General features: G+C 41.2%; 1 protein-coding gene across 2 annotated transcripts in view; it reads right to left on the bottom strand.

Moving 5' to 3' along the window:
• Positions 1-15,373, bottom strand: part of LOC114458869 (uncharacterized) — a 218,649-nt gene that overhangs the window by 138,947 nt on the left and 64,329 nt on the right. For both annotated transcript variants that reach the window (XM_028441246.1, XM_028441244.1), the window contains exon 6: positions 1,836-2,951. In XM_028441246.1, coding sequence (XP_028297047.1) covers positions 1,836-2,951 — 1,116 coding nt within the window. The remainder of the gene's footprint in view (positions 1-1,835; positions 2,952-15,373) is intronic.

Raw genomic sequence — 15,373 nt, 5'->3', positions numbered from 1 at the left:
CCTAATACTAGTGGTATGAGATAATTTGGTCAAGTAATGGCAAAAAGTGCTCTACCAGCAAAGGTACATGCTAAGCTTACCAAACATATGGGACTGGTTGCGACATGCTAAGCTAACCAAACATGTGGGACTGGCCACTATGTGCTAAGCTAATCAAACATGTGGGACTGTTTGCTGCATGCTAAACTTGCCAAACATGTAGTACTGGTCACTACATAATGAGTGGTTGCTACATGCTAAGCTAACCCAAACATGTAGTACTGGTTGCTATGTGCTATGCTAACCCAAACACGTGGGACTGGTTGCTACGTGCTAAGCTAACCAAACATGTGGGACTGTTTGCTACATGCTAAACTAGCCAAACATGTAGTACTGGTCACTATGTGCTAAGTGGTTGCTACGTGCAAAGCTAACCAAACATGTGGGAGTGCTTGCAACAGGCTAAATGAGCAAAAGATGTAGTACTGGTTGCAACGTGCTAAGCAGTGATGTTCTGTGAGCACTAGGGTTGGGTAGGCAGGGCGTTGTAAATCGAGACCACCAATGTCGACACCAATGGCAATTTCATATGTTTCGGCGAGCAAGTGTTAATCTAACAAAATCAACATCGTAAAACACCATTAAAGAAACAAACAACTATTTAATATAGCCTCCATACTCTCCCAACAAAATATTTGTCATGACACGGCAGCGCATCCATTGTTTGTGTTGGAAACACAGAAACACGGAGAAAACAACAGCAACAACAACTGGGAACAGCCTCAGTGAGGCGTATCCCCAAAGCCAATCTTTCCTTTTGTACCATTCACTGTGGAAAGTACAAATAATTTTTTGACCTTTCCTTTGCTGAAGGTCTGGTAGCTCAGGTGTTGGTCTCCCATCTTTTAAAAGCTGTCGTTTTCCCTCAAAAAAAGTTTCTTTATTGTCTCTAGCGCTGTCATCCTGCCTGTAGTGTTATCCCGCCCACTAGCTAGAGAACGTAGCAGTGGCCACGCTGGATCAATTCACTAATGCACTGTGAACTTAAGTATAGCATTTAGCATAGCACGGTTAAGTCCAAAGGCAGCGTAGAGAGCTGCCTTTTTACATAAATTGTTTTCATATTGGGGACTGACTGTGCATGCGCAAACACATCTAAACATGCTATGGAAACAGAGGCAGAGTAGCAATGTGCCTTTGGGAGAGGGTGTGGCCTCCTCCTGCCTTATAGTGGAGTGAGACTTGTGCACCGTCTCTGCCTTATGAGGAAATAGCGATGTTTAGTCATTTAGACTATGAAAAGCACAAAATGCTGGCACTTTCAAACTTATAGGTACTGTAGGCTATCGAAAATTGAAAAATAAATCATTTATAACTATATTATAACAAATAAGAGCTTGACTGTTTGAGAAGTGATGGAACAATGACATTGGTTCATTATTATATACTTACATATTCACTGCCTGAGTCTACAGCACATTTACAACAGTGAGTTATTGTTTGTCATCAGTTCATGTTTTTTCTTCAGGTTTCCTGTGCTGTTTGAGGTGTTAGTTCATATATTTAGAAAGTCTCAGGGCCAAATACACAACAAGTTGATTAAAAATGTATAAAGAATAAAAAGTTGTGACAAGAAATATTTATTGTGAGCAGCATTTAATGTAAATGATGAATCATGAAAATAAACTAATATGGAGGCCGATCTGCTGACAGCCCGGCCTGTTCAGCTCGTGGGCTCTCAGAAAAGAGATTGTTAACTTTCATGAAACAAGGGTAAGACTAAAAAAATCATGAGAAGTTGGTTCTGAATCACGACCTGAATGTACATGTTTGTGTGTATCTACCTAGATTCTCACCTGGGAGTTGTGACTTCTGAAGCTTTTCTTGTTGCTCTTTAATTAAGTTCTCCTGTTGTATGTTCTTCTCGATTTGGACAAAAGCAAATGTCTCTGTGGTGTAACCAGAAGGTTGTAAATATCTCAGATCAACCATCATATCCACCAGTTCAGGGATCTGGTTTCTGTCTGTCAGGTTAAACACATCAAATCTTTCTCCACATTTCTTACAGAGCTTCAGGATTTCTTTGTCAGTTTTCAGAATGTTGAAAAGATCTGGAGATATCAGCTCAGACTCCACGGAGAACACAATCAGTGTGAGGTTAAAGATTCTCGGACCAAAGATCTTCTGCAGCATCTCAATCTCTTGTTTGTCTTTATAAGTCAGAGGACCTGCAGGTAGGACCAGGATGAAGGCATGGACAGGCTCACATTTAGAGACACACTGGTATGACTTCTCCATTACACTCATCTGAGATTCTTCAGACAGAGCTGTCAGCTCAACAACATAATGTGGCCGTTTAGGGAAAGATCGGAGGAACAAGTTCTTCAACTTCATGTTGCTCCCACACAGAATCAGGTTCAGAGCTACATTCTTCTCTTCACTCAAACTAATCTCCCCTAGGCTCAGAGATGCATCCTTCTCTTTGATCACACTATCCAGCTTTTCCATAAACTTTCCGACATCTTCTCCCATCACGTGAAGAGAGCGTTTTTCACACGAGGCCAGCAGACGGTCCACACTCACGTTAGTCTGATCTTCTCCATTGGCAGTAATGACCAGAGAGCGTTGGAAGGCTTCCTTACCAAACAAACCAAGAATGAACATCAGCCGATGTCTTTTCTTCTCGGTGAAGGTGGAAGGTTGGACAATGAGCAACAGAAGGTTCGGTCCAGGAGAGCAGAGTCTCACACACTCTTTCATCTGTTGCCTAACGTTCTTTCTCTCCACGTCATAAATGTTGGAGATAGTCACCAGAGTCACACTGGTTCCTCTCCACCAGCCCAGGAAAGCACAGCTCTGATCCACGATAGGTTTAAACTCCCATTTGAAATCCCAGCTCTCATGGAGGAGTTTACACAGACTGGCTTGGGATCGCTTGTTTTCTCCAAGCAGCAAGATCCTGAGTGAACTTCCTGAAAAAAAACAAAAACAAAAAAACAAGATCACTGAGAAAGATAAACCTCCTGTTTTTCCAGATAGTGTCAGTTATCTGGATCGATGATGCCGATCACCATGATCAATAACACTTTAAAGGCTGGTAAAAAAAAAGTCTTGCACGTGTGCTGTTGTATGATCAAAAGAGAGAGTGAAACAGAATTTATGACTACAGTATGTATTGCAAAAATTCACCAGCAGGAGGTGCTGTAGAACCAGCTCAAAAAGCAGAACACAGGAGTTTATAATTTTTCAAACTGATCCAGAATCTGTATATTGAACGGAATCATCCTCAAAATTGAATCACTTGTGCTTTAATTTTGTAAATTTCCTCAAAATCTATCCATCAGTTCTTGAGATGTACTTTTCACAAACAAATCAGTAAACAAACATAATCTCCTTGACAGAGGTAATAATGTTTTATTCTTCCATGAACTACACAAACGTCTGTAGATTCTTACATTATTAGTAGGGATGTAACAATTAATCGTAAGGCAGTTAAAAATCGATTCATAGGTATCAAGGTTCACGTCGATGCAGTGAAAATTGAATCGCAGTAATTGTTTTAACCAGCAGAGGGCGCTATCCAGAAGTCATGGCGGCGGGCGAAATCTGCTAATACTTTCTTTCTGGCCGCCTTCTACTCTTAAACATATTCATAAATGATTCCTTACCCCTTTAGCAGCAAAAGAATATCTGTAATATTACGTGAATATCTGTAAAAGTCACATTTTTCTATTAGCTCTGTCTGCTAGCGTAGCATCTCTTCTTCACTGCACTTAGCTGCATCCCAACCAAACACTGTGTTACCATCGCCCTCTGCTGGTTCAAACAAATATCTGACGCAAATACAGTGCAGACTGTTTTTTTTTTTTTTAAGGTCCAATTGTTAATTCACAAAATACATTTTCAGTTGCACTTTTAAAAAGAAAAACAACTATTATGCAGTTTTGTATTGTTTACTATGGAACCAGAATTTAAATGAATAGGCTTCTTCATTTGTATTATTCCTTTATTTATTTCATTCAAGATTTATTTTTAGTTAAATTGTATTGTTTTGAATAGTTCATCAAGGGATTCTTTTGACAATGAAAAATAAAAGGAAAATAGTACAGTATTTTCTAGTTTATTTCTCCCAAATAAATAAAGGAATATTTTTCAGTCATTTAAGTACAGTCCCATTTTGTAAAATGAATCGTGAGAGAATCGTATCGTGAACCCAGTATCGTGAATCAAATCTTATCGGGAATTGAGTGAATCGTTACATCCCTAATTATTAGATAAGTAATATTGAAATTCAATGGCCGATCACGATAACAAAAACATATCTGTCATAATTTTTAGTTACAGAATTCTTACCAACATGATCGGAAATAATTTGTAGTCAGGTTTAGCAAAGATCATTCTAATATTCAAGAAAATATATTGACTATATATATAGAATTGAATCATCCTTTTTTGTCACCAGGGCCGGTGAACACACAGTTTTTCCGCTCACTTTTATCTCCAAAACCACTTGGCTGAAACAGGATGTAGTCAGTAAACACCACGGTCAGTGCACGCTTGTCTGGATACGGGCCAATGTATTTCAATCCATCTGAGAACTAAAGTTTCTTCTAAGCAGAGGATGAGATGGAGCATGGAATGAAGACAGGGAAACTTTCACTCGCTGTGTGATTTATGTTTCTGTGTCATGTTGACACCTGATGATAAACCCAAAAAATCCAAACATAAGAAACATAAATGAAGCTTTAGAGTCCATCAGCACACGTTGCAGAGATCCTCTGCACTTCATCATGACTGCACTTGGTCCAGGTTATGAAGATCATTAATTGGATAGGATTAAAGCAGTGCATACAAGAAACAATGTGGCCATCCACATTGTGGAAAACCTGTGGAGATGCACAGAGTGCAGGGGCTTCATTTATAAACGCTGCGTACGTAAAATAGAAAACGTACGCTACATATATGCAAAACTTGGGACTTATAAAAAAAACCTGGCGAGATTATGTGCGCACTTTCACGGCAGCTCTGACCTGGCCGTACACACAAGATCACGAGATGAAATTAATGACAGCTCTGTGAAATTGATAGAATTTGTGTGAAATAATCGAACACATTGAACATTTCACAACACATTATTTGAAGGATATATTTGCAAAAACGGAGGAGGGAAAAATCATACTGACGCCCCAGGGAGTGAGTGACATGTGCGCCTACAAATACAGTTTTATATAATAATAATAATAATAATAATAATAATTATAATTATAATAATAATAACATTAGTAATCAAAATCACATGATCATTGCATAAAACTGCTGATCAATTGGCTGCAACACCTGTAGCTGTTATAAAAAGGAACTCACTCACAATGCGTAAAGACGCACAACGGCTTATTTGGCACTGCTGGAGGACGACGTGCATGGGAGACTCTGGAGGGGGGGGATCTTCAGAGACCAGGGAGACCTACAGGCAGAATCGCCCTGTGAGGACGAGGTGCTGCAGAGAGAGGAAGAGGCTGCAGTGGGAGGAAGACGAGCTGCTGTGGAGTTTATTCCCATGTTTTTGGCGCATATAGTGCATCTGTGTGTGTCCCCCACCTCCGTTACACAGAGGGGATCCCCAATCCCCACTAATCCTCCAGTTTTTTGTGAGGCTGAGCTCCGGTGCTCTTTCCTCCACCTGTTGAACAGATGCTCTTCCTATGGAGAGTGATCCACATTTTCTCCTCCACTTTTATGTGTGATTGTTTATTTTTCAACTCAGTCACAGTCTGATGAGGCAACGTAACGCGATCAGCCTTTCTATCATTCATAATGTTCACTGTGTCACCAAACTACGCTCTCCTGCGTGTGTACAAATCAACAATTAATACCTCCACCTCACATTGAGTGTAATTTATTTTATTTGCTCGTTTTCCCCCTCGTTCCACCGTGAAATTTGTATTAGTGAAAATTAATTTAGGGCGTTCACCGAATCTTTTATGGGCACCATATGGGCGGAGCAAGGTGTTTCCTCACGTGCCCTAACTTTTGAGTTGATTGGGATTTACAAACAAAAACAGGCGTGGGAGGTACGTGCACCTTCATTCAGAAATCGTAAAAAAAAATTTAGAACGCACTTCCTGCTTTTTATTTTACACCAGCTGAAGTGTGTTTACCTAGGCACACTTTTATAAATGACAGCGAAAGACTGTGAGGAACAGACTCACTGTGTTAAAGCAGAGAAGCTGCTCTTCATCAACAACTTTAATGAACTTTGTGTCTCTATGAGAGAAATTATGTAATTTAATTTCCAGCCCAAACACTTATAGGCCTGTATTCATAACTCAATAATTAACTGATAATTTAAAATAGTACGTCTTCTCAACAGACACACACAGTTGGTGCTCCATGGTTGATGTTTATTCCCTCATTTTATCTTCCACAATTTCTGACCAATGGTGCAGAGCATCTCCTCGTCTGGCATTTGTTTACAAATTTGTTTGCTACAGGCTGTTGCCGTATGATAATATTATTATGAATATTCAAGTTTAGATTTGCCAGAAGTGCCATCTAGAAAATAATGAAAGTGTTGTAGATAACTTATGAGTTTTTAATACCCAGGGGAGCAGGAAGTGAGGGGGCTGGGGATGCTGCAGCACCTCCTAGTGGCGAGAGGGAGATTTAAAAAATTTTTAGCCTATTAAAAACATTTTTGCACAATTTATAAATTCCTTATGCATATTTTGAGAATTTATTTTGACACAAGTAGGCTATTACGTGTATTTTGAACTTTAATTTAATTATTTGTGGCCTAATAAACACAGGTTCACATTCACAGAAGTTACTTGTCAACGTCAGGCAGGCTAGTGGTCGCTGAGTAAAGATGTTTGGTCGCTCTATGCAGCATCATACCTGCTGTCAAGTATCCCGTTTGGCCGGGAAACTCCCGTAATTTACCCCTCTTTCCCGCCATCGTCCTGTATTAGTATTTTCCTGTAAATATCCTGTATTTTAATGTCGTAATCATGAAAAGAAAAATAAATAAAAAGATTCCTCGGCCTCTCTAAACTGAACACTGTCACTAGCCACACGAGAACTGCCACCTGAAATGGCCTGGGTGTCAGTTCTCATGAGATTATATGTATATAATGTATATTTTATACTTTACTTTGTATCAAATTACTCGTTTTGGGAGACACTGCTTTTACTTCTCAGAACAGCATAAAAAACCCCGTTAGATGGAATCCTGAGTGTGTTCTAACCCAGACCTTCGCCATAACAAGCCACACTACAGAACTCACTCACACATGCAAAATAAGGGAAAGGCATTGTTTATTTGATCTATGATATACAATCCTGTAGTTAACCTGTTCTCTTTCTAATTGATATGAAAAACTAATTTATGAAAAATATGGTTGAATTGTTTTCTGCTTATACTAGCATTAATTTGAACAGTAAAATGCTTTCATCTACTATCAATTGTGTAATTTTGATAGAATATTGATAAATGATTTTTCTTAATTTGTAGGTAACAATAATTTTTAATAGGTATTTTATTGTGATATATAATCTCTGAATTGTGAACTAATATACATCTTTTTTAATAGTGCTCCTAAGCAAAGGTGTTTGAATGAGTTTGTCATGAGGAGAGGTTCATGCACTCCCCAAATGGCTAAAGTACTAACAGAGAGCATCCTGAATATAATAGTATATGAGACCAATATCCATGGTTGAGGATGACGGCTTAAGCAGATGATACAGACCTTCCATCCAGAATACACCTTACCATGTAGAACTCTTTAGTTGGTTTAAAGTTCTTACCACCAGAACCCATAAGGCAGGTTAGCAACATCTTTTGTTACAAGTGTTATTATGAGTAGTTGTTCAAGACCACATACAGTTGTTTTTTATTGTGATCACAATTTTTCATGTTGAAAAGACAACTATTATAAATGCATTATTTTGTCCTGTCATTGTTTTATTTCCATTCTGTAAAACATGCTGTCAGAGAACAACAGGGGCACTTTCACCTTTCACACGTGTGAAGATTTAAACATGTGGGTTAAAATAGCGGTTCCAAAACATGTGCTTCAAAACAAAAAAAAACAATTGATAGAATTGTCGGCTACAAAAATAATCATAGTTACAGCTTTAGTCCATGTCGCCCAACCCTAATAGGAATGTTCACAGCATTTTAATGTCAACAAAGGAAGGCCTACAAGATTATATTCACCTAATTGTATTAGTAAGTGGTTGACAAGTGGCTATTTTAGATTTGTTGTACACTTGTCTTAAAGTATAAAGGATACTGGAGCTTACTGGGGTGGTGGGACAGCTTGTAGTAGGTGCCAGAAAATTTCCCATATATTCAAATCCATAACTTGACAGGTATTTTCAGCATACAGCCATGGCAGCAGCAGACTAGTAAATTTACAGTCTAATGACAGAAACGCATTTCTGATTATCATGTTTGACAAAGCTCCAGCCACAAACAAGAGCCATGTTTTCAGAGGCAGAAAAACTGTTGGAGTTATGTCTGTGCCTACCCATCTCCGTGGCCTCATCCGAGCACACGTTCCCCACCTTGCGTCTTTCTAAGACATGGGTACACAGCACCATGACCCAGAAAAGACTCACACCTTTTGCTGATGCATCCACACACAAAGATTCTGAACTCCCTGAACATTTGTCCCCTCATGAGAGACTTTATATCCATGACCCATGACGGATGGAGATGGAGTATTTCGATGTGGAGAGCTGTTCAATAACATGCTTAAAGGCACACTGTGTAACTTTTGGCCACTAGTGGAGCTAGACCTGAAACTTTCACATCAAGCGCCCCTAATGGCCACAAGCGCCACAACACTGTCGCAAAAATCAACAGTCAGTCAGTCGGGCCAGCCTCCCTTGTCTGTTGATTGTGTATGCAGACAGTAGTTGACCTGTAAATTCGGAATAAGGATTGGCTCTAAGGGCTGGGTCAGTCGGGCTGGGGTGTGAAGCAGGGCTCGGCCCTCCTCTCCGCGTCAGTGGCACTACCCCCCCTATCCCTGGCCTCACCGCCGTTTTCAGGCCCCTTCATCGGGGGTCAGTGCGGTGGCCGGGGTCAGGGCGGACTGGCGACCCGGCGTTCGCCGGGCGATGTCTGGCGCCGGGCGGAAGGCGGGTCAGCGGAGGGGGCCGTGTTTCGGCGGTTTCTGCATCGGGTCTGTGGCGGCAAGGAGAGGGGGGTGGCGGCGGCTGCTCCTCCAGCCGTGGCGCAAGCCCAGCCCTGAGAGCCAATCCTTATCCCAAATTTGCAGATCTGACGTGCCGACTTCCCTTACTAAGGAATCCATGTTGTATATTGGCCTGAGGAATCATTTAAAATAACTTATGTGGGTTAACTCTTTAGGTCAAAAAGTCCACGGTGTGTCTATAAATAGTCAGATGATTTCCTTGTGGTGTGCATATAAGGATTTTGAACCTAATAGAGTCGCGTGACATAAACGTAGATGGTGCAGTGACACAGGTTCATGTCAGCTGACCAAATCTATTGCATTGTTATAGCGTTATTGTGAAGTTTAACTAATAGTGCATATATTCATATGAGAATTGATGATGTCTGTGCGTTACAGACCCTGGCTGTGTGCACTCAAGTGTATATGACAATAAAGTAATGAATCTCAATCCATTTACTTATTTTTTAAATGTATTTTAAATCAGCCTATAGGCTCATAGGTTTTTTGTCCAAAGGTTTTTTTCACAGCACCCCCTGTTCAAAATTACTTCCAGCGGCTCTGTTAGTACCTTTTTCTTCTGGTGGGTCATTGGTCAGCTGTTTAATAAGTTATAGCATTAATAACAAAGCAGGTATAATTTGTGCGTTTATTATACATGTGAGAGTATTAATAATGTACAAGCATGATGATAATAAGCAAATTCAAACAATGATAACTCAAAGGTTACCACTGCTTAAACTGGCATAACACATTATTTACATTTTGTACACTGATTTAATGTATATACATATTCTGAGTGGAATGTATGAAGTGTGTAGATTGTTATGCCTGTGTTTTAGTGCGATGTTAGAGGATGGTGCGAATGCAAAAATAAAAATAAATAATAAAAACAACTAATAATAGATTTATTAAATTATTATTAAATTAAACTTGGTTGACTAGTGTTTGTTAAAATAGTTTTAGTTTGTTTTTATGTGCTTTTTACACTTCCTCTGTCAAGCTGTGTTGGCAATGGCTCCAGTTACGTAGTCGGTGTGCGTGTGTGTATGCTTTTGTGTTACCACAGAATGCTGATCAAATGGCTTTGTAGACTCTTAATAGATTTAACTAAAGTTATACTGTATTACAAATAAATCATTCATATTATTCACAAAATTTCTGGAAAAGAACTGTTCCTATGGGAAGATCTGGTATATTTCATACTTAAAGAATTTAATTTATCACATACAAGACACACAAAATGAACACTTTGGTAGATCAAAAAGATGCGTAATTGAATCTTTAAACTTTTCTCCTGGAGAAAAACATGTTTAAACATTTGAATCGGGTAGTCTAAATTAATATGTAAACAGGAATGTTTCTAGGATATAAAAGATGAGGTTACTTGCTTTTAATTTCTAACAAACACAACCCAATGATCATGAACACTGATGCACATCGAGTTTCCTCTGGGTGTTGGATTTATGCAAACCAAAGGCCAGGCAATGGCCTTATCTGTGAGTTATAATTCAGACGAGTTGGAGAGAAGATATTTTACTTGTTCAGTGTTCCGTTGGGGGAAGTAAGATCATTTTACACTACAAATATGCACAAAACAGTATGTGATATGTTAATGCATGGAGTTCCGCAGGGCTCGATATACGTTCCTCTTTATTTGTTTATTTTTCTCTCCATTCTTCTCTTCTTTAACAGACAATAGGCCCTAAGGGGTGAAATCGGATGACACGAGATATGGTGTCACATTAGTGTCAAAATCCACACGCGTGAAAACAACAACCGCGTGCATAAAACCCGTAGTTCGTGAGCTGGCATGCGCTCGCGATCCCTCCATGACTTGAATTCTCGCACTCGTTTACATGCGCCGTCATTTTCTGCCTGCTCTCGGTAACTTCCTGTGTGCTTGACATCACTTCCTGCTTGCTAGAATTCGGTGGCTACTATCGCGCGCAGCAAAATCAGTTTACCCACCAGGATCAACCCCTCAAAGCTGAGGCACTTGGTTTTTCTTAAGGCAGTGGCTATCTATGGGGTGCCAAGTGTAAAAATGTAGTATAAAAGTTGTCGCGAACACATTTTCAACACAACATTTAACCACATATATAGAAAAATAAAACATTAAATCTAAATATTTAAATGGTATATGTTATATCTAAATGTTTAAATCTAAATGTTTAAATCTATATGTTTAAATCTAAATGTTTAAATCTAAATGTAAATATTATATGTTTAATCTAAATGTTTAAATCTAAATGTTATATATCATATCTAAATGCTTATTCTAAATGGTAAATGTTAAATGTAAATGTTAAATCTAAATGTTGAACTTAAATGTTTCGCACACATGCTAATTGGCCCCGCTCCCACATTCCTCTTCACTGAAGCCTGCCTGGGTGATATGTATGGCTGGTTCTCTCCCGGCAGCGGAAATCGAGCGTACGGTCATGCAGTTGTACAAGCTACACTTCACAGTACAGTATTAAAATGTATTTTAATGCTGTATTTTGTCAATGTTTAAGTGCGCTTGGAAGCATAAGGTTTAGGGATCGAACCCACCATGGGTCACCTTTCTTTTTTCGTCTTTTTTGGGTTTTCTCAAATGTCTAGAAAGTCGTAAAAATGTTCATTCTGCACCCGCCAGAGACGTCGTCTCAACTTCAGGCCATCACGTCATTTCAACATTGGTCTGCTCAGCAGACGTATTCTAGGCTGCAGCGTTCTGAACCAGCTGTAGCTGTTTGATGCTCTTTTGGGGGATTCCTGTCAGAAGACCATTACAATAGTTCAGTCTGCTGGAGATAAAAGCATGGACCAGTTTCTCCTGATCTTTCATCATTAAACCTTTCACTCTGGAGGCGAGACTTTAGTACTCGCTCAGATCCTAGCCAGAACAAAACCTAGTCCCGACCAGGTTAAGTGTTCAGCCTAAGTTACCATGGTGATTTAGTTCCATAAGACATTAGCCAACTTCATAGTATTGCACACACCGATTAAATCCCGGAAGTTAGCGCGATAAGAGGAAATCTAGCTTTGTATTATAGGCCCTAAAAGAGAGCAAAATGCAAAAATCGAAATAACAAATGAAAAGTCTGAATTCTCTTTTTTAAATACTAAACTTAATACACATTAAACAACTCATATACATATACCAAATAGATCTAATAAGCATACACCTTAGATAAAGTATAGTATATAGTAGTGCACATGCGCCACCGTGCATGCTGCCTGTTACAGCCGCTCCTGCTCTTTTCATACATTTTCAACTTTTAACTTGTTTTAAGTCATTTTTCTTCAGTTACCTCCTTATTTTGACTTGCGTACCTACACTTTCTAATGATTTTGTTTGATGATGGACGTGCTACTTTCCTCCAGCGGACTCTGCCGAGCGCAAAAACACGCTTGCATTGTTTACACCAGGGATCAGCTGATGAGGCACACAGACCAAATCGGAGAATATCCCCAAAGAGATTTGGAGAAGGACTCATAGAGGCTGCAGGGGAGGTAAAAGACAGCCAACTAACAAAGCCAGGTTGAAACAGTGGAGACTTATGGACAAAAAATGTTTTAAACCAAGTATCCCCTTGGTTACCATGGGCAACGTGAGGTTGCTGGCAAACAAGATGGAGGAGCTTACAGCCCTAGTCCGGAGTCAGAGGGAGTATCGGGAGTGCAGTTTAATGTGCTTTATGAAGTCATGGCTGCACCAGGGCTTGACTGTTTGGGCGGACAGGGAGTGTACTGGGAGCGGCAAGAAGAAAGGCGGGGGTCTTGCTGTTTTTGTAAACAACCGGTGGTGTAACCCAGCGCACATCACCATCAAAGAGCGCATCTGTTGCCCGGACATTGAACTGCTTGCTGTTGGGCTCTGACCATATTTTCTGCCACGTGAGTTTTCTCATGTTTTAATGGGGACTGTTTACATTCCACCTGCTGCTAACCCAACGACAGCCTGTGAAATCATTCACTCATAGCCCAGGTGACTTCAATCACACTAATCTGAATAAGACTTTGCCTGGTTTCACTCAATATGTGAGCTTTCCTACCAGAGAAGGGAATACTTTGGACCTGCTGTATGCTTTTGTTGCTGATGCATACAGCTCCTCTCCTCTCCCCCCCTGGGTCGGTCAGACCACAACCTCATTCACCTCAGCCCATTACCTGCCCCTGGTGAAACACCAGCCAACGACCACGAGGACATTGAGGAGTAAGTAAGTACATTTTATTTCTATAGCGCTTTTCACAGATAAAATCACAAAGTGCTGTACAAGCAAAAATGAAAGTAAAACAATAGCAGCAATGTCACAAAAGGATAATAAAACATGATGTCATCAAAGTCACTGTTTGACTGATTTTTACTAAGATGGCGCCGCGGATGGCTGCTGTGGTGTGTTGGTGCGCACTTTTTTGTCTTGTTTTTGTTGTAAAATCCGCAACTGGCTTCTCTTATTCAAGAGAAGAGCTCTTGAATGTCAGGGCAACAACCCCGAGAGATTTATTTCCCACTTTCATCGCTTCCTCTGTGGATTTACTGGACATTTTACTCAAAGGTGCGCTCACCTTTGCTCACGCAGTGAAGCGCCGGAGGAGAGGAAAAAGAGCTGGTGCGCTTGTGCGCCTCCGCCAGCGCGGCCGGCGCACACCGTTACCGGGGATATTCCTCTCTAACGTGCGCTCACTGTGTAACAAAGTGGACGAACTCCAGCTGCTGTTAGGTAGAAACAGAGACTTCTCCTCATCTTCTGTTCTGTGCTTCACGGAAACGTGGCTGTGTGGAGCGGTACCGGACTCTGCGCTGCAGTTGGCCGGCTTCCGACTTCACAGAGCGGACCGAGACGCGGAGCTCACCGGGAAGAAGAAAGGTGGAGGAATCTGCTTTTATGTGAACAGTAACTGGTGTAACGACGTGACAGTGATCCTCCAGCACTGCTCTCCTCACCTGGAATCCTTTATTATCAACAGCAAACCCTTCTATTCTCCCCGTGAGTTCGCTTCATTCATCCTGGTTGGCGTGTACATCCCACCGTCAGCTGATGTGCGTGAGGCACAGCGCACACTCGCCGACCAGATCCTGTGCATGGAGCGGACCTACCCGGACTCTTTTATCATTGTGCTTGGTGACTTTAATAAAGGTGACCTCTCACACCAGCTCCCCAAATATAGACAATTAATTAAATGTCCGACCAGAGAGGAGAAGACACTGGATCACTGTTACACCACACTAAGCAGTGCTTATCACGCCGTTTCCCGTGCTGCACTGGGCCAATCGGACCATTTGATGGTCCATCTGATTCCTTCATACAGACAGAGGCTGAAGCTCTGTAAACCTGTGGTGAAGGAATCTAAACAGTGGACCAGTGAAGCAGTGGAGAAACTCCAGGAGTGTTTGGACTGTACTGACTGGGATGTTTTCAGGTCTGCGAACAGTTCTCTGGATGAGTTTACAGACGCTGTGACGTCCTACATCAGCTTCTGTGAGGACAGCTGCATTCCATCAAAGACCAGGGTGAGTTATAACAATGACAAACCCTGGTTCACAGCTAAGCTCAGAGGGCTGAGGGCAGACAAAGAGGTCGCTTTCAGGAGTGGAGACAGAGTCAGGTACAGAGAGTCGAAGTACACGTTTGAAAAGGAGGTGAGAAAAGCCAAACGTTTGTACTCAGAGAAGTTACAACACCAGTTCTCTGCAAATGACTCGGCTTCTGTCTGGAGAGGGCTCAGGCAAATTACAAACTACAAGCCCAGAGCCCCTGCTGCTGCTAACGACCTCTGCCTGGCCAACAGTCTGAATAACTTCTATTGTAGATTTGACAGACAATGGGACAGACCTGACTCCAACCCCCCTCACACCTCTGACCAGCCTCACTCCAACACCTTCACCCCCCACATCAAAGCTACAGTTTCACCCCAGCTGCCTACAGAGGCTCTCTCCCCTATCTTCCCCCCCTCCTCCCCCCCTCCTACAGAGACACCTTTCTCCATCAAAGAGAGAGATGTGAATAGACTTTTCAGGAGACAAAACCCCCGTAAGGCTTGTGGACCGGACTCTGTCTCTCCTTCTACCTTAAAGCACTGTGCTGATCAGCTGTCTCCAGTGTTCACAGACATTTTTAACACCTCACTGGAGACATGCACCGTACCAGCCTGTTTTAAGGCCTCCACCATCGTTCCTGTCCCTAAAAAGCTGAGGATCACAG

The sequence above is a fragment of the Gouania willdenowi genome, unplaced genomic scaffold (genome assembly GCF_900634775.1).
Source record: "Gouania willdenowi unplaced genomic scaffold, fGouWil2.1 scaffold_1_arrow_ctg1, whole genome shotgun sequence".
Classification (NCBI taxonomy): Eukaryota; Metazoa; Chordata; class Actinopteri; order Blenniiformes; family Gobiesocidae; genus Gouania; species Gouania willdenowi.
Note: the sequence above shows the minus strand (reverse complement) of the source record. Positions and strands in the feature narration are given on the sequence as shown.